Source organism: Phocoena sinus, chromosome 17, assembly GCF_008692025.1.
Source record: "Phocoena sinus isolate mPhoSin1 chromosome 17, mPhoSin1.pri, whole genome shotgun sequence".
Taxonomy (NCBI): Eukaryota; Metazoa; Chordata; class Mammalia; order Artiodactyla; family Phocoenidae; genus Phocoena; species Phocoena sinus.
This window is the reverse complement of record NC_045779.1, coordinates 65,187,424-65,215,323: the sequence shown is the minus strand read 5'-3', so window position 1 is coordinate 65,215,323 and position 27,900 is coordinate 65,187,424. Positions and strand designations below refer to the sequence as shown.

Here is a 27,900-nt window from a genome sequence, read left to right as displayed (position 1 = left end):
TAGGAGACAAGTTACTGCCTCAGTTATAGGTTATGGGAAGAACAGTTATCACATCACTTTCTATGAGGATACGGTTTGCGAGTGATATAAATCCTCACAGCAACCCTGAAAGGTAGATATTATTATCTGTATTTTAGGGATGGGGAAACTGAATGTCAGATAGAAAAAATAATTTCCATAAGCTCACACAGCAGGTGGGGTGATAACGATGTTGATTGTGAGAACAATAGGACCTTGGGCAGATTGCCTAAACTGGACTGGGTTCCAGTGGATACAGTGGTGGTGGCGGTAGGGGTGGGTTTTATTGTCACTGTGATGGTCCCTTTCTGGTCCCCTGCTTCCACTCTGCCTCCTGTGTTCTCCACTCAACAGCCGGAGGCATCCTTCGATCTCCATCCCTTCCCTGTTCCTCCCCAGACTTCCCATTTCACTCAGTGCAAAACCCACAGGGCACCCCTGCGGCCTTTGAGACCTTACAGGATCTGTTCCCACGCCTCTCTGACCTCACCTGCCCCCCTCCCCTCCTCATTCACTGCACTCGCCTCCAGCCCTCTTCCTGGAATACACCGGGCAGCACGTTCCCTCCTCCAGGCATTCACCCCTCCTGTCCCCTCTGCCTGGTGCACTCTCCCCAGTACATCTGCAGGGACCCCTCCCTTCCTTCTCAGTGACCCCTTCCATGAGCACCTTTATAAAATAGCTCCCATACCCCATCCCATAATTTTTCTAACCTCCTCATCCCACTTTACTTTTTTTTTTTCTGCAGTACGTGGGCCTCTCACTGCTGTGGCCTCTCCCGCTGCGGAGCACAGGCTCCGGACGCGCAGGCCCAGCGGCCACGGCTCACAGGCCCAGCCGCTCCGCGGCATGTGGGACCCTCCCGGACCAGGGCACGAACCCGCGTCCCCTGCATCGGCAGGCGGACTCTCCACCACTGCACCACCAGGGAAGCCCCCACTTTACTTTTTATCTAAATATCACCTGACAAATTAGGATCGTACATCTCTGTTTGTTATCTATCTCTTCCCACTAGAATATAAGCTCCATGAGGGCAGGGGCATTGCTTGTCTTATTGGTGATGTACCTTCATTGCTTAGACCAGGACCAGGCATACAGTAGGTGTTCTATGCAGATCTACTGCATAAGAGAATGAACTATTAGGCTCCTTTGGGCATCGTGGGCAGAGGGAGAGAGAAGGCAGAAAGCAGGGGCTGAGTAATGTGGGGAGGGGAGGGAGGGGCGCAGAAGAAGGAACTGGGAGCTGCTGCCAGATGCCAGCGGGTGCCCCTGGCAGGCACAGCTGGGTGCAGTGGCTGATCTTCCCCCTTCTCCTCCTCAGAGTGGAGAGCACCCCGAAACCACCCAGAGCTGACCGCCACCCCAGAGCAGGCAAGAAAACTGAAAGCCAAACCGAGAATCTCCCAAGGTGAGGCCAACCTCAACGAGTCTCTAGCCTGCTGATTTGCTACTTCGCTTATGCCCAAGAGATGAAATCAAGGTAGGGGGGGCTGGGAGTTCATCCTAAGAAAAGGAAACTTCAGCCTAAAAAAGCGTCCATAATAACGTTAGGTGTACCCATAAGAGTGCCAGCAGAAAACAGAACTTACCCCAGATGGTGCAGATGGAGAGCATTCGACGGAGGGACCATTTACAGATGTGGGCTGGAGCTGAGGCCCCCGGGGCCAGCAGCAGTGTGAAGCCACGATGCCCCCTGAAGGAACAGAGGGAGGCAATCGTGGTACTGGAGGCTTCGGAGAGAGTGATGGGAACCACCATGGAACCACCATGAAAGATGCTAACCTCTCTCTCTTTCTGCCCTCTGGTCTCCTGCCAGGGCCCTCCAGAAGACAGGTGGCTAGGGAGCTGGGGGCTGCAGTTGGCAGGGTCGGCCTCCAGGGCACAGAGCACGGCAGGGAGTGGATCTGGTGAACTGCGGAGAAGAACCGGCAGAGGTGACTGTTTAATAACCGTTCAGAGTTTTCCTGCTGCTTGGTGCAGAGCCCGGCACAGACTAGAACTGAATAAATGCTTACCAGGCATCCTGCAGCCCCAGCTCCCAGGGTCCACAAGCTGCTCTGTCCTCAATACTCAGCACAAGCACCAACTGAATGCGCTTAGATCACACACATACACACATACACACTCCGACTGAGTTCTTACTATATGCCAAGCGTGTCAAGCCCTTTGCATTCATGGTATCATTTACTCCCTATGGGGTAAGTTTGCCCATCCCTATTTTTTCAGATATGGAAACTGAGGCTAAAACATGTTCATAGCTTTCCCAAGGTGACTCAACTAGTGAGGGGCAGAGCCAGGGATCCAGCCCAAATGAGCCTAACTCAGCGGGCCATGCCTTCAACAACCAAGTTCTCCATCCCTGAGCCTAGCACAGGGCCTGCCCGGTGATGGGAGGTTAAGGAATAGTGACCTATAGTGGGATAGTGGAGGGGTAGTGGAACTCTTCCTACAGTTCCCACGTGAGTGGGAGATTATGAGTTCTGCACATCGGTGGTCTCCAACCCAAGGTTACTAGGTACAAAGTGGAATTGCTCTTCGCTGATCTGAGATGGTCCCCACAAGTCAGGGTGAGGGCAGAGGAATGGAGCTCAGGTCTTCCAATGCCCTGGGTCACTCTGACTCTAAAATAATCAGGGAAGCGCTTGCCTCCCTCCTCACTGCCTACTGACGGATCATCAATTACCCCATCAATGCCAGCCCAAGCTGATCACCTGGAAGTTCCAGCTCTGTGGCTAGAGTTTGGGGGAGTTGGTGATGGGGAAACAAAATGCTGGATTTGTAGAAACCAACCTACTCAAAACTCAGAAAATGACCCCAGAAGGACACTGCATGGATGGTGCAACTCTAGTTTGCCTACCATTTGACTTCTAGCAGGAAGTATTTTTAAAGGGTGTTTTTCTGCCTTGCTGGCCAGTTCCTCATTGAGAAATTCTTTGTGACACTTGGACATCTCAGCTCCCAAAGTGATGACGGGACTTTTTTTTTTAATTGCCACTTCCAGGTTTGGATTCACTTCTTCATTCATCTGGAAGAACAGAAAGGATTTCCAAAAGCTTACCAAACGTCTCCTCTGAGCTCTGAAGACTGGCCTTGTCCCTAGACCCTGACTGTCACCACTTGGAACCACACGGCACAAGACGGGGTGTCTCCACCTCCTCTTTGTTTCCCCCATCGTCAACTCACACACTCAACACAGTTTATCAGCGCCTTCCATGTCCCTCCTACGTTATGAAGCAACATGATACAATCTCCTCTTAGGTTTAGTAAGAAATAGAATGTAACCCGATGGTGAAACCACAGTGGGCTTCAGAGCTGAATGGGCCCCAGATGATGCTGGAAACTTCCTTACTCCCTGCCCTTCCTGGGGACCAAGCAAATGGAAACCATCACCCATTATGGTGGCCCATGGACAGGGTCCCTGCCATCCCTTACACTGCCTACTTACCCTGTCACCCTCCTGCCAGGTCCCTCTGTGCCTCAGTCTTCTCGGTGACTATGAGATGTTAAGTCCTGCTTACTCTGCTGGCCTCCCTCACCTTATCTTTCTTTACTCAGACTCCGTGCCAGGCAACGCCAGGTCCCTGTCATGTCTTGCACAGGCTGTGCTGTTCCATCGCTCTACCTTTGCTCATGCTGTTTCCTCTGCCTGGGACACCACTCTCCCTCAGTCTCACTCCAGCAAACTTCTACTTTTGCTGGAAGACTCAGCTCAGGCTGACCCTGAATGTCATTTCCTGAGCCCCAAGCTGAGCTGTGCCCCCACTGGGAGCCCCAGGTTCCCCTCTGCCTCGACATTTAGTACCTTGTGTTAGAGACATCTGCTTTCTGGTCCACCTCCCACAGTGGACTCTGAGTTCTGGGAAGACCCTCTCTGACCTCTCCTGATCCCCAGAGCCCAGCACAGGGCCTGGCACGCGGTGGATGCTCGAAGGACCTCTGTCTGGCATTTGGCTCGACACCCTTTGTTTGCCCTCATCCTCTAAACAGGCATGTGAATGGGCTCAGTCCCTGCCCAGAGAAACAGGAACTTAGAAATAAGTACAAAGCGACTGAACCTCGTGAGCCCACAGGCTCTTCCACCATTTGTAGCGGGCTGTGAAACAGAGAGTGGACAGCCCAGAACGGGGGCCCCAAGAAGCTGTTGGTGGTGGGCGTCCCCAGGTAGACCCAAGTGGTATAGGTTTCATGGGTTTCAAACCATCCATCCCACCAGAAATTCCAGCACTAGAGCAACTTACCTTTAGCTGAAATCTCTCTCCCTGGTTAAAAGGGAAAGTCTCATGACAAGGACTTCTAAGCTGTCTTTATCCCTGCAGCTTTCTTTATAATCATAAAGTGATACACCTATGCCCATCAACTCATTTAATTTCACAACAACTCTATGAGATTAGTATTATTTTCCCTATTTTATGGATAAGGAAACTAAGTTATTGAGAAATTACGGTGCCCAAGATCACACGTCTCAGAAATTGAAGAGCTAGACCAGCTCTGTCTGGCCCCATGGAGCTTCCTCTTACCCAAAATGTTAAACTGCCTACTTGAACAAGGGAAAAGTCCCTGAACAGGAACCAGGAGACCTGCCACGTGACTGGCCTGGTCACAATCATTCTGACCCTTGATTTCCTCATCATTTCCCTCTAGGTCCAAGGTTACACTAAACTCAGGACACATGTATCATCACTTCCTCTACAGAGCCTCTCCCAACCACTCCAACTCATGGTCAAAGGACAACTAATAATTCTTCCTTTGTGTTCCCACCAGTCCCTTTGTCACAGCACTTATGTATCAGTTGTTATCGCTGTGTAACAAAGCGCTCCCAAACTCAATAGCTTCAAACCAGCGGTCAGAAACCATTTTCTTAAAGTGACACATAGCAAATATTTTAGGCTTTATAGATCACACAGTCTCTGTTGCAATTATTCACTCTGCCTTTGTAGCTCAAAAGAAACTAGACAATAAATAAATGGGCACGACCGTATTCCAATAAAGTTTTATTTACAAAAACAGAGAGCTGGCTGGCTCACAGGCCATAGTTTGCCAATCCCTGCTTTGAGCAGTAAGCATCTGTCATGGTTCACGAGTCTATGAGTTGGCTCAAACAATCTGCTCATCTGGGTTGGGCTCCACTGATCTTGGCTGAACTCACTCATGCATCTGTGGTCAGCTGGCCAGATGCCTGAAGGTTAGCTGGTCTAAGATGCTTATTTGCATACTTGGTAATTGACTTTCTATAAGTGAAGGTGGCAGAGATAACAGGGCTGTGTGTCTTTTATCATCAGGGAGGTTAACCTGGGTTTATTCTTCTAGAAGCTCAGCAAGTTTCCTAGAGACGGTGGAAGCACTCAAGGACAATTGAGACCTAGGCTCAAGACTGGTACAGCATCACTTCCATCACATTTTATTGACAAAGCACCTCACAAGACCAGTCCAGATCCAAGGGGTAGGAAAATAACCTCAGTCTCTTGATAGGAGGAGCTAGGAAGTAACATCTCAAAGAGTGTGGATAGAGCACAAGCCAAAGAATTGTGGCCATGTCCACAGTCATGCCATCAGAGCCAGTGGCACATGTATGTTACATGTACAGCTCCCTCTTTTTAGACTGTAAGACCTTTAAAGATGGGTTTAATCTTTGTATCTCCAGTGCCTATCGCAGTGCCTAGAGTAGTCTATTTTCACCTCCTAAATCAAACCTATCCATCTCCATCACCACCACCTCCACCCCGGTCCAAGGTATTGTCAGCACTCGCCTGGTCCACTGCCATAGCCTCCTGACTGCTGAGGGGGCGGTTAATATTCACTTGAATTGGGAACCAGTTCACATCCATGGGTGCAGAGCAGCCTAGTGTGGAAGAACAGTACCTGGGAGGGGAGGTTGGAGGCTTCCAATAACTAGGAATTGGGCAGAAAGTCCACGGATGCTGATTCCCTGGCCATGATTCTGCTCAGTGTTGGTCCTGGTGCAGCTCCTAACAAGACACCTGGGATGGAAGTCTCAAGAACTTTGGTGCAGGGGACTAATAAAACAAGCCAGGAGCAATGCGGGTTTAGCATCAAAATCAACCCACAGCTCTGCTTCTTTACAAACATCTTAACTTCTCTGTGCCTCATTTCATCATCTGTAAAATAGAAATAAAAATAGAGAACTCCCTTTCATCATAAAACCCAAAACAAAAGAGCTTCTGTTACAGGATGTTGTAATAAAGCTAACACTCATGGTGTGCCCAGAGTGGCTCTAAACCTTTTACCTGCTTTGCTCATTCAATCCCCTCCACAGCCTGATAAAGCAGGTCCTACTATCATCCCCATTTTACAGATGAGGAAGCAGAGGCTCAGAAATGTTTAGTAACTTGTCCAAGTTCACACCGCTAGAAGGACATAGATCTGGGATTTGAGTTCTTGTTCTTTTGTTCCAGAGCCTGTGCGTGATATCACAGACACATTGAACAAACTCCAGGTGACGTTATTATTAAGGCTCCCAGCCCTCCCTAAAGTCAGGCATGCCTTCCTCTTTCCTTCCCATCTGCACTTTCGAGGCCAAATGGCAAAACAGAGGTCCATGTTCTGAGCTTGCCTCTGCCAGTTCCTTACCCCCTGACCTTGAGCAAGCCAGGTCACCTTTCTGAAACTCAGTGTTACCGTGTCCATAAAATGGGTCTAATAATTCATGCCACCCTGGTAGCAATCATGAGGATTAACTGAGACCCTTGTGGCAGCACAAAGTAAGTTACCCAGCAAGGCCCCACATGAAGGGGCTACAGGACGGGGCACTTCCAGGCTCGAAGAATGGGGACACTGAAAGGCCCAAATCTTGGTCAGCGGGTTGGCTCTTACAGAGAAGGCCACCCCCGCCTGGAAGTCACCTTGTTTCTGCAAAGATCAACAGAAGCTGAAATCCAAGAGGCTGCCATCTTCCCTCAGAGCAGACCTGGCCGCCACTTTCCTTTTTATCTTCATCGGCTTCAGGTGGTTTGTTTCTTTACAAAAAAGTTTGGCAAGAGATGTTGTCCCAAAAATTTTAAGTGGTTTCGTTTTCTTTTTCTTTCTTTCTTTTCTTGTTTTTTTTTTTTTTTCCTTTGATTGCATGTAACTTCAAACTATGGTGTCATTTACGGACTCCAGGTGGCCTCCTGCTGTGGGTCCCACACGGAGCTCTGCTTTCTAAATCTTTGGCTCCTGCCACGCTGACCCTGAAACCACAGCTCTCCTTTGAGGTCGGGTCACATGGCATCTGAGGGCTCCATAACCTTCAAGGGGCGGTCTGGGCTAGCCCGGATTCTGATTTTTTATTTTAAGCTCATCCCTGTTATTAAACAGTGGTGCGTTTAGGCTTTGTAGATCGCACAGTCTCTGGGGCAATTATTCACTCCGGAAGAGCTAGACCAGCTCGGTCTGGCCCTGTGGCACTTGGCTCTCTCCTCCCAATGCGTCTCCCAGATTTTCAGTGTTAAGTTCCGTGGGTCTAACCCTCCCACTCTTGACTCCTTATTCTGGGAGACGTGACAAATAAGGCTGACCAAGATCTGCTGCACTTGGACGTGTAGAACATGTATAACATATGCTTCCCGCTCTCCTGGATTCCTGAAATCAGGACACTTCATGTTAAGACAGTAATTTTGGAGAGGAGGCACATTAAACCCCAGACGTCATTTACACTAGAGTATGATTGGCCTGTTAGCAGATCTGAAAGCAGTTGTCAGGTGGAGAAGGTGGAGAAGATGAAACTTCTGGGAGTTACAAGCAGGACGAGATACCACAGCGGGTACAAAAGGAGTAGGAACAGGATTGTCACGTGCTGACAATGAACTTGACTTCTGTCATGACTTTGCCTTGTGCTGGGACCATGCCAAAGCTTCACTCTGAAAGGAGGTCACCGTCTAATAGACCTCCATATTGTTTATGAAATTTATTCTTTATTTACTTTATTTAATAAATTTCATAGAGTACATCTATCAACTCTGTGTTAGGGGTTGTTTTAAGCTCTCTACAAATATAATCGAATTTAATCTTCACAACAACCTCACTAGATAAGTAACATTAGCATTCCCATCTTACAGATGAGGAAAGTGGGGTCCAGACGAATTAAACGATTTGCCAGACGTCACGCAGCTTCTAAATGGCAGAGCAGAAGTTCAAATCCAGGCAAGTCTTGCTCTAAAGTCCACGCTATTAACTTTTATGGTGTAAAAGCGAAAGGATACAAAGCCATGAGTATAATTTTATCTTTTATGGGCAAATAAATGAATAAACTCTTGTGATGAGTAAGTCATTTCAACATTCAACTTTAAAAGCATTTTCAAGATTCTCAGAACCCGTAATCAGAGACTGGCTTACGAACTTGATGATGACATTCATTAATGCACCTTTTTGACGCATTCAACAAGTATTAACAAAGCACCCTCTGTGCCTTAGTCTAGACACTGAGTAGACAATCATTAATGAGACAGTCGCAGCCCTGCCTGCCTGGAGCTTACAGTCTGGCCAGCAGTCAGGGCCTCAGCTGGGAGTTGTAATATAGGTGGCAGGTATGGACCAGCTCACCGTGGGAGTCCCGGGGTGGGGGGATGGGGCAGGTGTAGAGAAGTGACGTCTAAGCCGAGGCCTCACAAAGAAGTAGGAGCCTGCCAGATGAGAAGGCAGAGGCACAATGAACCAAGAAGCAGAAAGCGCAAGTGCAAAGTCCCAGGGGTGATTGAGAGCTGGATGGCTAGGAAAACAGAAAGTTGAGCGAGGCTGTTGGCAGGAGGGAGGTCAGCTGTGGAAGCTGACGGCAGACAGACACCACAGGGTCATGTGGACCCTGACGTGAAGTTAGGGTTTACCCTGAGGTCAAAGGGGAGTGAACCGGGGAAGGCACTGAAGCCAGGGTGGGCCAGGTAGAGTTCTGAGGTGGAACGGACTGGAAGCAGGGGTGACTTCCAATAACCACAGAGAGCAAAAGCCACATCTCTCCCCCTATACGGGCCTCTAGATCTGTGGGTTGATTAAAGGGGACTGAACCTGATTACCTCAAGTTAAATACAACAGTTTACCTTTCAAAAAGTGTCTGGACCCACTTCTCCTTGAAACAATACAGACTTGGCAAAAAACACATGCCTGTAAAAGAAATAATCCCCAGTGATGAGAGAAACCAAACTGAAGAGTCTTCAGGGTTATGGACTAAAAGATATTTGATTCTATTTAACTTTCATTTCCCCAGACTCCATCAGTACAGGTCAAAAATGAAGACAAAGGGGGACAGACAAATGGGGACACTGTGACAGAAACAAAGTGGTGCTAGTGGCTTGTCCCACCCCAACCAGGGGTGTGTTGAAGCCTGTCCATCCACCTTCCCTTTGCCTCTCGCCTGGGTTTTCGGTCATTTCCATTGTGGCCACCATCATTCACGAAAGCTGAGCTCATGCCTCCTGGCCGCCCACCTGGCCTGCTTCGGAGCTGCTTTCTCTTCCACACTGTAAGTCACGTGATGTGAAACCCTCTGATGCAGCCACAAGGCTGAGCAAATGCGCTGCCTTGGAAACCTTTCGGCACAGCTTCTTCATTCCCCAACAGTGTCATTTTGAGTGTTTGCCGGATGCCAGGCACTGGGGACAGAGGGGTGAATAAAACCCAGTCCCGACCCTTGAAGAGAGTCTAGCCTCATGGAGGAGGGGAGGGCGCTTACATCGGGTTCTCCCATTTGGAGGCATCTCAAAGCCTGATGCCCGGGTATCGGCACAAGTGGAATGTCACCAGGTGAAGGGCAGGGGGAAGGCATTCCAGGGAGAGGGTACAAGCAAGGTATGGCCTCAGCCTGGCCTGTCAGAAGGGCAGATCTCCCCCTTTAGTGCTGGAGAGAGCCCTGGTAATTTGCTCCAACTTGAGCTGAGAGAGAGAAGCAATAACAATAAGAATGGTAGTAGCTTACTATATTCTAGAACTTTCTGTGATGATGGAAATGTTCTGTATCTGTGATGTCCAATAGGGTAGCCACTAGCCACATGTGGTTATTGTGCCCTTGAAAGGTGGCCAGTGCCATAGATGAACTGCATTTTTAACTTTACTTTATTTAAATAGCCACATGTGACTAGTGGTTCTAGATTACACAACACAGTACAAGTTATTGTAGTCACTGAGTGCTTTATGGGTAATATATCAATTCTAAATCAAAGATGAGATAAGCGTGATTAATTATCACCTCCACTTTACAGATGTAGAAACTGAGGGCCAGAGAGGATAATTTGTCCAACTCGCTCAGTTAGAAGTGTCAAGCCAAGATTCAAATCCCAGCAGACTAAACCCAGAGAGAAGAAATGGTTCCCTCATCATTCATTCATTCATTCATCCCAGAGACGCATAGTCATTGTGTGTCTGACGTAAATCAAGCACCGAACCACGTGATGGGGATACAGACATAAAAGGGGTGTGGGCCCTGGCCAAGGGGAGCCAAAAATCTATAGAAGGAGACAGACAAACGAAAGGAAGCCTCACAGCCAAGTCACAACTGCCACGTTCAAGTTCAGTTCACAATGCCGAGGAGCCCTCAGCCAGGGCCATTAACCCAGCACAGAGATGTTAGGGTATCTGGACAAAGAGAAAGCCTTCTCTACAAGCAAATACTTTCTGCTTCCTGAGCCCTGGCTGGGTCCTCCAACTCTCCTTGCTAGGTGCCTTCCTCCCTGTGATGGGGAACACATGAGAGGGAAGGGAAGGGCAGTCCCAGGGAGGGGGTCAATCCCCCCTCTCCCACTGAAGCCCACAGGACATGCAACAACTCAAAACCTCCCCTGACGTGCCCTCAACTGTCCAAATTGGTCACTGGTAACCCACTCACACTGTGATCTCCAACACTTTCCAAGTTTTGCATCTTCCAGAGCCTAACCTGGCACTCAATTCATAACAGACCTGCACCAAGGCTGTGGAGCTTTAGGATCAGTTAGACCACAAGTTCAAGGTCCAGCTCTACCACACAGTGCCCCAGTGACCTTAGGCAAGCTTGTTTTAAACTTTCTGAGTGGCAGTGTCCTCATCTGAAAAATTGGAATAATAATATTTACTTTCCAGGGTTTTTATGAGGATTAAATGTGTGCAAAGCCCCTAATACTTTGTAGACTTTTAATAGATGGTGACTATTGTCATTAAAATTGTTATCGATTAGAGCTAAGAGCAGACCATGTCCCCTTGCTCCTCTGTCCTTCCCATCAGGGCACTGAGGCAAAGGAAGGAAACCAGAGGCACAGAATGTGTGGCTGAGTGTTAGGAGGCCTGGGGTCTCATCCAAGCTTGGTCATTCTCATAAAATTCATGTCATGTCCCCGCTCTGCATCTCAGGCTTCCCAGCTGTAAAATGAGACTATTGGCCTTAAACTTGGTAATCTGACATACAAGTGCCTACTGGGACAGTGCAGGGAAAGAAAATGGGCCAAGGAAACCTAATATGGGGGCATCTACCATTCAACTCCCACTGACACTTGTCGCATGGGAATTCCGGCCTACTGTTCCCAGATATTCTGATTTTCACCAAAGCTGGACATGCCATTTACGACCACCTGGATGGTCCTGGAGGGCATTAGGCTGAGTGAAATAATTCAGACACAGAAAGACATATACCGTATGATCTCATTTATATGCAGAATCTGAAACAAAACAAAACAGAAAAGCAAGCTCCTACATATAGAGAACAGATCAAGGGTTGCCAGACGCTGGGAGTAAGGTGGGAGAAACGGGTGAAAGGAGTCAAAATGGATTTTTGTAAAAAAAAAAAAGAAAAGTCGGGCTTCCCTGGTGGCGCAGTGGTTGAGAGTCAGCCTGCCGATGCAGGAGACATGGGTTCGTGCCCCGGTCCGGGAAGATCCCACATGCCGCGGAGCGGCTGGGCCCGTGAGCCATGGCCGCTGAGTCTGCGCGTCCGGAGCCTGTGCTCTGCAGTGGGAGAGGCCACAACAGTGAGAGGCCGGCGTAACGTAAAAAAACAAAACTAAAACTAAAACAAAAACAAAAGGTCTTGCATTAAAAGGAGATGGTAACTCTTTGCATCGTTAAATCTTATCAAACACTGTAAAGTGAAACTAAGCAAGTCTTCATGTCAAGGCTGGTCCAGTGGCTGCCACCATGGCCTCTACAGGCCAGGTAACCTCTCAGGACCTCTCAGCCCTGATGGGCAGCAAATCTGCTCCTTGGGGCCTCCGAGACGCTGCCCCTCCACCCCTGCTGCTCCCTTTGCCTGTTTCTGAGAAAACACATCTTTCAGGTCCCCTTTTCGGTTCCTTCCCCCACACACGTCACAGACCTGTGAGGCCACAGAGGGTGTCCCTCTGAGGGCTAGGCCTCCTGGAATCTCACACTGATGCATCCTGGCAAGTTCTCCTTGCATTTCCAGGAGGCTCCGAACCTCTCAATTCCCAGTTCCCGTTTGTGATGATTGATTTCTTACACTGACCTCACTCCCCGCTGCGCCGAGCAGAAAAGGTTGATGAAATCATCTTGTCAGCCACCACGTAGGAGAGCAGGTGTGAAATCCGAGGCTGAGCTGACAAGCCAGAGGGTGTTAAGAGCCATCCCCCTGTCAGGCACTGTTCAAAGGATGTTGTAGGTGTTTAATCAACCTCAGCTTCGTAGCACCTCCGCAAGGTAGGTACCATTATCAACATCTTTTTGCAGAGGAGAACACTGAGGTCACTGAGGTTCAGTAACCTGCCTGGGGTCACCCAACTAGCGCTGCTGAGACCCAGGTGGTCTGGCTCCAGAGCTCCAAGCTTATAAGTCATATTCTCTCTGATGTTGAAATACAGCGTCAACCCCTCCAGGATGGGGTTGAAGGATGAAGCCCAGCCTCCATGGGTGGGCTGTCTGATTCAGCCAGTCTTGCCCTCCAGTATCATATCTAACTCCCTTTGTGAAATCACGTGTGCCTCTGTGCCTTTGCACATGCTGATCCCTCTGCCTGAAACGTTCTTCCCTCCATTCTCTGATTGGTGGGCACCATGGCTGACCCTTCGAAGCATGTCTTCTGTGAAGTCATCCCGGACTGTGGATTATTCCCTTCCCAGGCCTGCATCTGCATGGTGTGTATTTTCATCACTGAAGGACTCCCACTGGACAAGCTATATGTTATCTCCTTGTAGGATTAGGAGGTCCTTGAGGGCAGGGCTAGCCTTCATCATCCAGCCCTGACAACACAGCAGGTTCAACACATGGTGTCCAAGGTGACCTACACTGAACCCCTCCCTTTGTCTTGCCTGAACTCCTTTCATGTTTGGTTTAGCCGCACCCCACGAGGACCCAGATATCATGGTTGGGGGACAGTGTTGTGGAATCAGCCAGTGGTGTCACCCTGTATCAGTTTGCTAGGATTGTCACAACAAAGGCCTACAGACTGGGTGGCTTAAGCAACAGAAATTTTTATTTTCTCACGATCCTGGAAGATGGAAGTCCAAGATCAAAGTATTGTCGGCAGGCGGATTCTTCTGTGGTCTCTCTTCTTGGCTTGTAGATGGATGTCTTCTTCTAGTGTCTTCACATGGTCATCCCTCTGTGTGTGCGTGTCTGTGTCCCAGTCTCCTCTTCTCTTTTTTTTTAAAATTTTTTTAAAATTAATTTATTTATGTATTTATTTTTGGCTGCATTGAATCTTTGTTGCTGTGTGCGGGCTTTCTCTAGTTGCGGCAAGCGGGGCCACTCTTCATTGCGGTGCACGGGCTTCTCCTTGCTGTGGCCTCTCTTGTTGCAGAGCACGGGCTCTAGGTGCGCGGGCTTCAGCAGTTGTGGCTCACGGGCCCAGTTGCTCTGTGGCATGTGGGATCTTCCCAGACTGGGGCTTGAACCCTGGTCCCCTGCCTTGGCAGGTGGATTCTCAACCACTGCGCCACCAGGGAAGCCCCCAGTCTCGTCTTCTTATAAGGACACTAGTCAGGTTGGGTCAGAGCCCAACCCAATGACCTTAATCACTTTTTTTTTTCTTGGCCATGCTGCACAGCTTGCTTAATCACCTCTTTAAGACCCTATCTCCAGGGACTTCCCTGGTGGTCCAGTGGTTAAGAATCCGCCTTCCAATGCAGGGGACGTGGGTTTAATCCCTGGTTGGGGAACTAAGGTCCCACATGCCAAGGAGCCCCCGCACCACAGCTAGAGAGAAGCCTGTGCGCCACAAAGATGCAATGAAAGAGCCCACGAGCTGCAACCAAGACCCGATGTGGCCAAAAATAAATTTAAAAAAATAAAAATAAATAAAAAAGACTCTATCTCCAAATACAGTCACATTCTGAGGTCCTGGGGGTTTAAGACTTCAACATAGGGATTTGGGGGAGATACAATTCAGCCCATAACATACCCCAGTTCGCCTCTTTCCTCCTGCCCCCCGCTAGGTGACCCGTATGCAGCTTGAATCACTACAGATCAGGCTGGGAAAGACTTTCATGAGTATTCAGCTCAACACTGGCATTTCACAGATGGGGAGACTTGAGGCCCACAGAGGGGAATTGGCTTACTACCCAAATCACCCCACAAATCCAGTCAAAGCTCCCGACTGCTGGTCCAGGGGTCTTTCTGTGACCGCACATCCATTTGCAAATACCATCTTTGCTACTTTGAGCTCCCATCCAGCTGCCAAGGCAGAACAGAGGGGAGGCTGGTGGGAGCCAGAAGCAGATTCCCTGCCAGGAACTCTCCTACCTTACCTGAAGCCCAGGCCTCTGGAGCAGTCCCCAGCTACCTGTGGGATTTCTGCAAGCTGCCCCTGGTCACCCAGGCTCAACCTGAGAGCTCCCAGAAGGGGAATTCGATCAAAATACCAAGCATTTGACCTTCTTTTCCAATCCAGAATGTCAGTAAAACAAGAGCCCCTCGCCACACGACGTGCTCTGCTTCAGTTGGTCAAAGGCTTCCCAGAGGCTGCAAGTCACCCCCGCTGTCCTGGGAGCCTGGGGGGCAGCCCCACAGCCCCTGTTTCATAGCCTCTTCAAGCCTGCACAGCCCAAGGCAGGGCAGCTCACGTCTGCATAATACAAGACTCTCTGGGACTTCCCTGGTGGCGCAGTGCTTAAGAATCCGCCTGCTAATGCAGGGGACACGGGTTCGAGCCCTGGTCCGGGAAGATCCCACATGCCACGGAGCAACTAAGCCTGTGCGCCACAACTACTGAGCCTGCGCTCTAGAGCCCGTGTGCCACAACTACTGAAGCCCGCACACCCTAGAGCCCATGCTCCGCAACAAGAGAAGCCACCGCAGTGAGAAACCCACACACTGCAATGAAGAGTAGCCCCCGCTCGCCTCAACTACGGAAAGCCCACGTGCAGCAATAAGGACCCAACGCAGCCAAAAATAAATAAATTAATTAATTAAAAAAAAGAATCTCCAGGGCCCCCCTCAGTCTGTCCACACTGTGCGAACTCAAAGCCCTCCCACGGCTCTCCATGCCTCCCAAGAAAGTCCATCCTCCTCCGTGTGACCATCAAAGCCTTTTGCCTTGGCCCCCAGTTAGGAGCATAGACCTTGGGGCCAAATTGCTCCTGTCCAAATCCTTTCTATCTGTGCAACCTTAGAAAACTGACTTAGTCTCTCTGTGCCTCAGTTTTATCATCTATAAAATGGGGAGCATAGCAAAGCCTTCTTTATAAAATTGTTCTGTATATTAAATTAGTTGATCTGCGTACAGCACGTGGGTAGTGCCTAGAATATACTAAGCCCTGTGTAAATATTGGTTACATACATACATTCCCTTCACCCCACCCAACACAACAAGCTTTCCTAAGAACCCACATTGTACAAGGCACAGGAAAGGGCTTATGGATGCAGGCATACTTGATATGGCCTTGAAGGGCAGGGAAATACTCCTGGGTGGGTGGGGCCGGGGGGTGGAGTAATTCAGGTAAAGGAAAGCACCTGAGCAGAGTCAGTCTGGCTTAAGAGCAAGTGGGTGTCGGCCAAACAATAGACCCTAGGTGTTGAGGAGGAAAAGACAGGAGCTCAAATCTTGAAGAAAAGGGATGCTACAGTGAGGGGCCTCGGGGTGTGGACCCCTTATCAGTCTAGGGATGGGCCACACACGTGTCCTCTCTGCGCCTTGCTCACCCTCGTCCTGTCTCTGCTCACGCTGCCAGTCAGCAAACACTGAGTTGCAACTCTGTCCCGACTCAGCATTCAGCCCAGGATATAAAACCGCATGGGGTATGTAATGTCTCTGCTCTAGCAAGAAGACAAGTCGAAGAAGCTAATTAGCCAGTTTGAGTGTGATGTCAGCGAAGAGTAAGACCCTGGACGTAGGGCAGCGCTAGCTGAACCTGGGGGGTCAGGGAGGGCTTTCTGGAAGATGAGACATGTGAGCAGAATGGTGAAGGGTATGTGAGCCTTTGCAGTGGGGGAAGGTAAGGAATGTTCCAGTCTGTGAGAAGGCACAAGAGCATGGAGTTGCTTATGGCTTGACACAGCAGGAGCAAAGGGCACACAGGCCAAGAGGCAAGGGACGGGGCTTCTGGGGAGGAAGTGACCAGAGCTGAAGGGGCCGCATGGAACAGGCGGAGGAGCTGTACCATCTCTAGGAGTCTGTGGGCTCAGGGATGGAGCTGGAAACGGGAGAGGCACGAACAGAGCTGCATTTTAGAGGGAACCCTGTCGGTTCCCCCAGCACCAGAGCCTGAGACAAGAATATGAGTGGAGGTGGTTTATTTGCAAGGTGACCCCAGGAAGCAGTGACAAGAGAAGGAGAGTGAGCTAGGGATTTGGGGAAAATACAGTGAAGGATGCGTCATTGTGCAGGTTATCCCTGTGGGAAGCTAGAACCGGTCCTGCTGGGCACACTCGGAGACACCGTTAATGAACTTCATATTGTCGCCAACTTTGAGTCCCCACTGTTTGAGGGCAGCCTCCAAGACGCATGAACTGCCTCCCCTCCCATAACATTCTTCCAGGTTGTTCCTTGGCCGGGGTTGATGGGCCTTCTCTGGTTTTGAACAAGCCCTGAAAGTTTGAAATAGGACACTCATGTATGCGTGTAGCTGTCCTCATAGCTGTGCTGAAATCAGGTGGCTCAAGGGAGGTGTGGGGCAGGGGACCACAGAAGCATCTGCAACAATGTCCCAGGTACAAGGTGCATGGTAAGAATTGTGTTTTGTTGCAAATAACAGAAAAACAAAAAATAATAGTGGCTTAATCAGGTGAGATATTGCTTTCACCCTTGCACTGAAGAAGTCCAGAAATAGTGATTTAGGGCTGATGTACATGTGAAGGGCCTTCCTCTAGCTATGGAAGGCCATACTCTAAACGGCCTGAGGTAGCTATTAGAGCTTCAGCCATCAGATCCGTATTCCAAGCAGCAGCAAAGAGCCAAGAGAAAGAATGCTCCCTCTCCACCTTAAGGAAACTTCCCAGCCCTTCCACTTGACACTTCTGCTTCTATCTTCTTGGCCAGAACTTCGGTTCCTGGTCATTCCTAGCTGCAAGAGAGGCTGGCTGATGTTGTCTTTTAAATTTATTTATTTATTTATTTTATTTATTTTGGCCACACCGCAGCCCACAGGATCCCAGCTCCCCAGCCAGGGACTGAACCCGTGCCCTCTGCTGTGAAAGCGCAGAGTCCCAGCCACTGGACTGCCAGGGAACCCCCAGATCTTGTCTTTTAGATCACTGGCTATGTAGCTAACTAAAAATTGGGGTTCTTTAACTAAGAAGGGAGAGTTAATAGACCTTAAGAGGTGACTAGTAGCACCTGCCACAAGGATGTGAGATATAAGTTGGAAGTTAATTAAGAAATAATTGTCATAATCCAGGGAGAGATGGAGAGGGCCTAAGCAAGGGAGAGGGTGGGGAGGGGATGGAGAGGGGGCTGCACATGTCAAATGTCTGGGTGTGAATTTGGCAGGACTCAGTGAGGGACGTGGACAGGAAAGGAGGGCCAGGAGTCAGGCAGACCATTCACGCAGGCAGGGAATATATAAGACAAACAGTTTAAGGGAAGACCATGAGTTCCACTGAGGACATGCTGAGTTTGAGACGCTTCAAGGACAGCCAGAGATGTCCAGTAAGCAGATAGTTGCGTGTTCAGGAGGTCAGGAGAGAAATCTCTGCCCGAGAAAGCAACTTGGGGGCATCAGCCATTGGGCAGTGGAGGGTCCTCAGGTTGAGAATGTAGAGGAAGGGAGTGGGGGGTCAGACAGAGCAACAGGCCAACATCAGCACGTAAGGGGCACGGGAGGCTGACCTTTGTGAAGTCACCCAAGGGTGGGAGAAGAGCCGGGGGTATTTACACCCTTGGGTGGCTGTGTCTCTCTGTCGAAGCAGCTAACAGGAAGTCCCCTCTCATAGCTATACTCACTTGGCCTTCAAGTCTAGGGCTAACAATGGCTCTTTGAGATTATTCATCCTAGCATGCTGTACTATTTCCTGTTGGATTCCCTTAATCCTCCCTTACTTTTGTAAACAATGCCTTCATTAAACTCTCCTTAATTACAGAGATGATAGAGGTAGATAAATAGATGATAGACAGATAGATAGATACATAGATAGATATAGGAAAGAGAATAAATAAATGGATGGGAGGATGGATGGATGGATGGATGGATAGTAGATAGATGGTAACAGGGAAATTTAGAAGGAACAGTGCGAGAGGCAGGGGAGAAGCAGCCGTCAAGGGGGAAGTGAAAGGTGACCCCACGTTAGTTAAGAGGAGGCTGTGATGCATCCATTGGATTTGCCACAGAAGGTCGGTGATGACCTGGCAGAAGCCAGACTGCAGTGGGTGGAGAGGAGAAATGAGTGGAAGATGAGGAAGCGGGGACAACTGCTTTCTCCATCACCTCCACCTAAAAGGCCTGCCTCAAATGTCACCTCCTCCACAAACCTCCTCTGAACCTTCCTCCTTCCCCTGTGTGCCCTGAGCATCCAGTCAGCCACCGGCCACAGACCAGTGGCTGAGCTCCCAGGGTAGGGGTCCTCTGGGACCCTGCCACATGCCCAGTGCCCCACACCATGGAAGGTGCCTCCCAGCCTCTCAGCATCCACTAAAGGACCGCAGCCTGCCCGCCACTGCCCTCACCTGATTCCTTGGCCATGAAAAAATGTAGGAGCATCCAATGGTCATGGACATCTCTCTTTTGTACAATCTCCAGGACAGGTCCAGGAGGTGGCCTCTGTTACAAGACAATGCCCACACTGTTCCTGGAGGCTCAGTAAGGAGCCCAGCTACTACTGCCCAATCACCCTGGACTGTCACTGCCTAGATCTGTCACTCAGGGTCAACTCTGACCCCTTGGACCAAGGCTCCATCACCAGCAAAAAGAACTATACATAGCCAGCCACAAAGCTGACCTTTACAGGGCACTTCCCATGTGTTGGGCATGGCCTAGCGTGGTGCTTGTATCATGTCAGTTAACCTCATAACAACTCTATGAGACACATTCTATTCTTATCCCATTTTATGGGACTCAGAAAAGACCAGTCCCTGGAGTGATTTGACATTTTCAGATCCAAATCTCTCTTCTTGGCAAAATCATGAGGAAATAAGGATGCAAAGAGAAGGCAATTGGCACTCTTGCTGGGCACCTTACCTTATAACAGCTCCGCGAGGGGGAGCAATTCATAGATAATCAGACTGAGGCTTAGAGAGGGTAAGTGTGGCCAAGTGGGTTAGTGACGAAGCCCAGAGCTATGATTTAAACCCAGGCCACCCACCTCTTTTGTTTGATCTGCTTGATCATTCTCAACTCGGAGAGGCAGGTAATGTTATCCCCACAGCACGGATGAGCAAACGAAGGCTCAGGCAGGTTGGAATGACTTGGTCAATGTTGCTGTGAGATAGGAGGGCTGGGGGGTGGGTAGCAGAGGAGGAACGCAAGGGGGAGAGCTGGTACTTGAACCCAGACCTCGGACTTTGAAGCCTGCTGACACCAGGTGGGGAAGATGGAATTGAGAGATGGAAGTCTCTTCCAAAAGCCGTGGTCTCTGTGGCTTTTATACCCCTCACTTCCGCGCCTTAGGCAGAGTAATCCTCCCCATGCCAGCCTCCGTACTCAGTCCTGCTCGTGTGGAATAACCTGTGGAAATGGCAGGCCTGGGAAGGGTTGGCATGTGTGATGGAGCCATTCCCAGGCTAATCCTCTGAGCTCCTTGCCCCCCATCCAGGAAGGGAGGAAGACGGGGCATAACCCTACTGTCATCGCCTCATCTTCCCTGCTCCACTCTTCCCTGGCAAGGCCATCCCTCTGAGCCTGTGGGATGTGTGGGAGAACAGAGAATGGCTTGGGTTCTTGGAAAGCTGATTCACTCATCTTTCACAGAAAAGAAGACTGTCTTGTTTTCTGGACCCAAGTGGCGCTCGCCCTTGCGCAATCCTGCCCTTTGAATCTCCTGGGTGATACCCAGGCTGGAAATCTGTGCCTTTTGAGACTTCAGACCTGTCCACCCTCCCTGATTAGTAGCAAAAACAATCACCGACTCAGGGCCATCACCCCAGGTCCTGCCTGCTGAGAGATGCTTCCAGCTTCCGATCAGGAGCCTGAGAACAAGCTCCATCGCCCACTGTGATGAGAGGAAGCCACGCCCTGACGGCTTCCAGCTTCTGAAACACTGAGAGTGGCCCGTTTCTGGGAAAGGGGAGGTGTCTGCCTCCCCTGGGGGAAGATTCGGGAGACCTCTCCACAGGTAATCTAAATAAACCCGAATGCTCTGGGACAGTCGTCTTCTTTGCTTTCCTCCAGTCGTAAACATAGTGGAGGAAGGCAAAGAAGCAGATATCAGAGTCAGACAGACCTGGATGCGGATCCTGCCACCACCAAACTGCTCTCTTCCTTTGGGAACACTCACTTCTCTGAGTCCCTCAGTTTTCTCACCTGTAAAATGGAGCTGGTTATCACAACTGTTGAAAATGACACCTGGGACTTCCCTGGTGGCGCAGTGGTTAAGAATATGCCTGCCAATGCAGGGAACACGGGTTCGAGCCCTGGTCCGGGAAGATCCCACATGCCGCGGAGTGGCTGGGCCCGTGAGCCACAACTACTGAGCCTGCGCTCTAGAGCCCATGCCCCGCAAAAAGAGAAGCCACCGCAATGAGAAGCCCGCGCACCGCAACAAAGAGTAGCCCCTGCTGGCCACAACTAGAGAAAGCCCGTGCACAGCAAAGAAGACCCAACGCAGCCAAAAATAAATAAAATAAATTAATTCGTTAAAAAGTAAAACAAACTAAAAACACGGAGAATGCTCGCTGAAGAAATCAGCACGTAGGACTCCGTGTCCCCCAAAGGCAGCAAGATGAGGTTCAGAGAAGGCAGAGAGCTCACTGGGGCGCAGAGCCAGTAGGAGGCAGAGTCGGGGTGAGCTTCCTCTCACCAGTTAATCAACTACCTCTATGGGTCAGCCACCTTGGTTCCATTTCACCCAGGAGTTCCTCCTGTCCCTTCACTGGCCTCTAGAAACCAGAACGTCAGTGCAGTGACCTCTGAACCACTTTATATTCAATCGCATGTCCCATTTGATGAACATTCAGACCCTTGACATCAGAAGAACCAGAGGAACTATTTTCAAACGCAGATGCCTCGGCCCCATGCCCCGGCTCGGGATTTCTCAGGGAGGTTCCAAGCGTGCCTATTCCTGAGAAGGGCAGGTCTGATGTAGAACCAGGGCCGAGAACCACCAAACCTAAAATTAATCATAGGAAATAAACACTGAGCACCTGCTAGGTGACGAGCAGTGTCACCGTGGTTAACCTTGCCGCCATCGGCAAAGTGGGCTTCTCTCAGCTTCACATTGTCATGAGGTGGAGGATGAGCCTAGAGGTCAAGGGGCTTCCCGAGCCACAGCTGGCGAGAGGCAGAGGCAAGCTTTGACTCTGGGTCTTTCTGATTTCACTGCCCAGGATCACCGGGATCCCTTTATGTGTAGGCCTACTGTGTGAAAGCCTTAGGGTTATGGGATGAGTCAGACTCACGCCTGGTCTGGGAGCTGACACCTGAATGGGGGTGGCTGACACATCAACAGTTATCTCTAACACAAAGCTGCTGAGAAGAAGGGTAAGCAGAGGCTCCAAGGGCCGTGAGAGTCTAGTGCTGACACTGTGGAGGAACCAAGGAAAACTGCCTGGAAGAGGTGGCGTTTCAGCTGGGTCTTGGCTGATCTCTTGGTTATTTCCATGTGTCACGCAACATGCCTAGCACTATGCTTGGTCCAGGAGATAGAAAGAGAAACAGGACACGGTTCCCGCTCTCATGTCGCTTGCGAGTCTACTGTCCAGCCTTCTCAGCACCTCCCATTTTCTCTGCAAGCCCTCCCTCCCCCACTCCCTCTGCTTTCTCTGGTGCCTCAACTCTCCCTCGCCCTGCCCTGCCCTGCGGTCCAGAGGGTCCTTCGCAGTGAGCCAGGCCTTCTTGGTCTTCCAGGAAATGGGGTGCTCCAGGCCCAGAGCCAGGGAGGGAGAGGCCCGAGGGCCCCGCCAAGGCCGGGGGAGTAGGAGGTGAGCTCCAGAGCCAAAGGGTGAGTCACTGCACCCAGACACCCAAGAAAGGGGGTAATAAGAACCACTTCCCTGGGAAGTTGGGAAGAGAGATGAGATAGGAAGGGAAAGTGCTTTGAGCTCCTCGGGAGAAAGAAACCATAAACAGAGCCAGAGTATTATTACCACAGTCATTACCTGCCTCCATTAAAGGGGCACCCATCTACCTACATGAAGAATCATTAACCTGTCCTGCAACCCACACATGATTGGAATTTTAATATAATTTCATTTTTATTATTAACAGATAAGCCGATGAAATATTCCAAGAGTCATTTTGGCATGTTCATACTCCCCTCCGGGCTGGCTAGGGTCTCCTCCCCCTACGTAGCTAGGAAGGAGAGGCTGAGCCTCCGGGGACCCCTCAGCTCCCCGGCCCCCAGGGCCTCCCCACAGAGGTTTGGAATCATCCCTTGGCCCCCAACTCCATTGTCCAAGCTACCTTTCCCCTCGGTGCCTCATACCTTTTCTGCTTCAAGCGTCTGCCCACAGCTGCCTTATCTATCCTTCAACTAAGGACCAGGAGAATTTAGTCAAGTCCTACTGGGTGCCAGGCACTGGGAAAACAAAGATTAGTTAGACACAGTCCTTGCCTTCAAGCAGATGCGTGCACCAGGGCATTTCATTCATCCGCCCAGCCAGCTCTACTCATCGTACCATGCACCGGGCTCTGTGCGGAGTCCTCTGAGCGCCAAGGTGGATACGCACATCCCCGCCCCCAGGAAACACACCTACAAGGGGAGACTGCCCCCGAAACAACCAAAGAAATATGTCCCAATGCGTACTGTAATAAGGCAATGCCCCCAAGTGATGGGGAGACAAGGCGGAAGGAAGAATTATATCTACCTTCAAGCCGGGCTGGCAGGGGCTTGCTGTCCATGCCTGAGGATGGTTGCCCAGAGGAAACAAACGTAGGCCGGGCCTCAGGCTGTTTGGGGAAGCAAGGGCACTGCAGGCAGAGGGAACAGTGGCAGAATGTGTGGGGAAGGAAGAAATCGGTGTGCTTGGGGCTGGGGAGGTGGGGGAGTTGGGAGGAGGGACAGAAAGGAGGCTGAATGCAGAGGAAGGGGCAGGTTGGGAAGGGCCTCTTAGGCCAGGACTCTAATAACAGCAGAGGTTATGGCCCAGGTGAGGTGTTTTCTTAGCAGTCACTTAGGAAACCCTCCCAACAGCCCTCGGAGGTGCTACTGCCATTTCTCTTTTTCTCCTGAAGACACTGAGACCTGGAGCACTCAGGCTGCCCAGTTAGTAAGAGGAGAAGCAGGTTCAGAGGGACCCTGGCTCTTACTGGAAAACTCGGGGGTCTGACTGAGGACAGCAGTGAGGGGGCTTAGGCAGAGGGAAGGGGAGCTGCAGGCTCCTTGGGGTAGAGCGATGGGGCGTCTGGTGCAGAGCAGGACGAGGGCAGGGGTCGCCATGGGAGAAAGCAGGAGCAGGTGGGGGGTGGGGGGCTGCATGGAGGAGGGGGGCTCCTGGCAGAGCCTGGGCCTCCTCCGCAAGAACCAGGGCCAGCACAGACTGAGATCATAAAAGGGCAGAGCTGGAAGCAACCCTGCGGAGAACCTTCTGGGGAGTAGGACCTTCCTAAATCATTCACCACGCTGCCCCATCTCCCCTCTAAGCCATCCGCACTCTAGTTCAAGTCAATAGCATCTCTTGCTTAGATGCTTTCTATGAAGCCCATATCCTCATCGTGGCCCAGAAGGTTCTGTGTGGCCTCTTTCTGGCCCTACCCACCCCCTACTCCTACCTTCCCACCCCAGTCTCGTTCCCACCCGACCCTGGACCCCCTTCACTCTGGCCACACAAGACTTCAAGTGTCTTGCAAGAGCTAACCTCTTTCTGTCCCTGGAGCTTCATGCTTGGAACACTGCTTGCCACTCCTCCCATTTCCAGGCTGAGCCCTCATCCTTCAGGGTTCCGCCCTTGCCTACCCGCTTCTTGCCTCTGCCTCCTGTCCCCTGTCCATCCCCTGTCCGGCTGTTCAGCACTGCCCTGACCCTGCGTCCTTTTCCAGCTCATGCTTTCCTCACTTGTCATATTTCTTCACTATCCAGCTCCCGCACAACTCTGTGGACTGGACTTGTTCCCTGCTCTGCTCCCCAAGGCTGCAGCAGTACCTGGCACAGAGTAGGGCTCCGTGAAGTATTTTGGGATGAATGAATGAGCCCCACGCGCTGCTCTTTGGCCTGTGCCCCAGCCCCTTGCCTGTCCCAGCCTCCTGTCTTCTGACCGGAAGCCCCCCTTAGTCCCATGTGCTCCGAGAAGGCCTCCCTGGGCATCTGTAACACGAGGAGACGCTCCTCTTCACGGCGCCGTAGGACGCGTCGTCTGAACGCGGCGAGGCTTCGGTAAGTCCACTGCAGCCCGTGGGCTTCCCTCTGCTCTGAGCGCGTCACCCTCACCTCCCCTGCTAAGAAGACAGCTCACCAAGGCCTGACACTGGGCTACACAACAACGCCAGGTGAGGGAGGTGAGGGGCCCTCATGCCTGAAGGCGAGCTCAACCACCAGACGGGTTGACTCACTGTAAAGGGTGGTGAACATGACACAGCATCATACAAGTGCAGCCCAGCCTCCTTTCCTTCCCTGTACTGACTGAACACTCTCTCCCCACAAGGGTCTGAGTTAGGTGGTACAGGAGAGGGAAACTGTGCTTCAGCCCTGATCCCTGTGCGCTAAGGGTTTATGGTCTGGTTACAACATAAGACCTAATCATAAGTCATCACCATATAAGACTATCAGCTCAAGGGCAAGAGAACCCCACCTCCAGAATTCCATGTCTTTATCACTGAACAATCCCAAAGTCTGGCCCCATGCCCATGAGGCATCTGGGTACTCGGTTCCCTTTCTCACTGGGCGGTGTTCTCTCGCACAGCACCATCACCCCTGGATCTCCTGTTTCCATCATTCTATGTTATCTTCTCCAGTAGGGGTGTGTGTGTATGTGTGTTCCAGTGAACTTGTCCCCGATGAAGTGCACGTGGCTAAAACCATTCCATTCCCGGTTGTCTACAGAATATGCCTTGGAATTGTTTTTTATGAGTGTTTGAACTCAACAGCCTGGCTCTAGCAAACCCATCCAATTGGGAGACATGGCCACATGGCCAGGGAGAGGGTAAATGCTAGACCCTGGGTCCAAAGGCTTCCATGATTACTTGGAGTCCTTAAGCACATTTTCAAGATCCTTTGATGAGAGAGGCAAAGGTGCTTTGGATACATAGAGACCCCTGATACCACAGGAAAACAGATGAGTCGTATAAGGTGACTCTCTTGGCACTCTTCAGGGCCTGAGGCATGGAAATTGCCAAAATTTCTCAAATTCTACCAGCCCCACCTGGAGTTGCCTGGATGATGAAATATTCTGAAGAGTTTGAGTTACCTCCTCTGATGAGCTGAGCTAAAGCCAGCAGCCCAGCCTGCCTCCCGGGGGATCACTAAGGACTACAGATCAGACTTGCTGTGGTCCCACCAACACTCTACACACCACAGCACGTCTTCCCCCCTTCACTGCCGCCAGCATCACAGTGAGTTACTTCACCGCTTCACTGGCCAAGAAAATGCCAGGTGGAAGCAAAATGTTGAAACAAAAATGGATGCATCCCCGCCCCGAGGCATGATGAAATACTTGCAAGAGGCCTTCGCAGGTGCTTGGCACATGTGTGAGGGAGCACGGGAGGTGGGTGCTGGGGCTGCAGACACCCACCTGCAAGGTGTCAACTTGAACCTGAGTGTGCAGTGGTGGCAGAGAAGCTGAGGCTGGGATGAGAAGGAATCTTCGGGGATTGGGGCAGCTGCAACATTACCAACCTGAAATAGTCACAGATTCCAGCAGTTTAAAAAGGAAATCCTTCTCAACAAACGCAATGGTGTGTGTGACTATATGTGCGAGTATGTACGCATCTGTGTTTGTGTGCTAGAATGGTGTGTGTGTGTGTGTGTGTGTGTGTGTGTACCTGTGGGTATATTTGTCTGCATGTGTGTATATATGTTTGTATGTGAGCACGAGTGCAGTGTGAGTACTTGTACATTGAATGGTGTGTGAGTGTGTTTGTGTGTGCAGGTGTGTGTATGTGAGTGCAGATATGTTTGTGTGTGTATGTGAATGTGTGTGCATATCTGTGCATCTGTGTCTGTACAGAATCCCGGAATGAAAACAACCGTGGAATAAGTCTCAAAAAAGATGGGATCTTATCCTGATCGGCCACATACAAGCTGTGCGACTTTGAGCAAATCATGTCACCACTCTGAGCCTCAGTTTTCTCATATGTTCTAGTTCCTAGAGCAATGCCTAGAACCTGATAACCACTCAGTAAATATTTATTAAATGAGTGATTGTTATTTGGGGACAATGCTGCCTCCTTCTTAGGGTTGACAAAGGTTCTTAGATGACAAAATGAGAAAATATATGCAAAACTACTCTCCGACTCCCTTGGTGCTTGGCACATAATAGAAGCCCAGTAATTCTTAGCCCTTCCCCTCCCCAACTTCAGTTTTTTCCCCTCCTTTGTAGAAGGAGGTTGAAGGATGAAATGATGCATTAGGTCACATGCCTCTTACAGCCCCCTTTCTTGGGCCAAGTGCCACTGATCATATTCTTGAGCCATTTCCAGGGACTTCTGAGTTCCCATTAAGTTAGATATTAGCCAGGCCTCTTCTGCCTGCTCTCCAAGATCGACAGTAATTCATTTGCAAGAATTAAATGCAAGATTGAATTTTAACGACTTAGAAATTTGAGGTCAACTTTGCTTGCAATGACCTGTAGGGAAGGGAAGCCTGGCGAGTGAACTGGTATCCTGACCTTTCATCTGGTGGTATGCTTTATGGGTTACAATCCTGCGAGATAGGAATTATTATCCTCTTCATGCAGTTGAAGGGACAAAAGCTCAGAGAGGTCAAGTGACTGGCCCAAGGTCACACGACTCACTCCAGGGCACCAGCACTGCCTCCAAGCCCAACCAGTGATATTCAGAAGCTTCAGAAAGGTAAAAATCTCCTCACTCAGGCAGACAGAAATGAGGTCTCAAGTTCTGAACCCACAAACATCTCAAAATCTCTGACCAGTCAGCCCCGGTTGAGTATTGGCAGATAGAGCCAGAGCCGTGTAGCAATCAGAAAACTAGTCAGGTGGGACTGGAACGGTGCCTCTGAGGTATTTCACAAACATGGGGAACAAACACATTTGGTGTCGCAATCCTGGCCACCCGGAGCTGCCGCGTTGGCTGTTTTTTGAGAACGGTTGGTGGATAAGGAGTTTGAGGGCTGACAGGCCGGAAGGCCCAGGTGGGCGGCCCTCTTGGAGACGCACCAGCCCTCAGGACACACGGCTCCTTCAGCCTCCAAGCCCCGCACAGTCACAGCCAGGTAGCTGAGCTACTCTAGACCCCTTAGCAAGGTACCAAGGCTTTCCACGGCCCAGAAGTAACCTGGACT

At 50.5% G+C, this 27,900-nt stretch overlaps 1 protein-coding gene across 7 annotated transcripts in view; it reads right to left on the bottom strand.

Annotated features, from left to right (window-relative positions):
* LOC116742650 overlaps positions 1-27,900 on the bottom strand; it is an 83,521-nt gene that overhangs the window by 36,243 nt on the left and 19,378 nt on the right. For 2 of the 7 annotated variants that reach the window (XM_032610438.1, XM_032610439.1), the window contains exons 2-3: positions 2,876-3,043; positions 1,608-1,930 (exon numbers count right to left, since the gene is read on the bottom strand). In XM_032610438.1, the coding sequence (XP_032466329.1) occupies positions 1,608-1,776 (169 nt within the window). In that variant the 5' untranslated portion in view covers positions 1,777-1,930; positions 2,876-3,043. Of the gene's footprint in view, positions 1-1,607; positions 1,931-2,875; positions 3,044-3,076; positions 3,184-3,463; positions 3,557-5,877; positions 6,135-27,900 lie in introns of those variants that run through there. The other 5 variants (XR_004346529.1, XR_004346528.1, XM_032610442.1 and 2 more) reach the window with 5 other exon arrangements.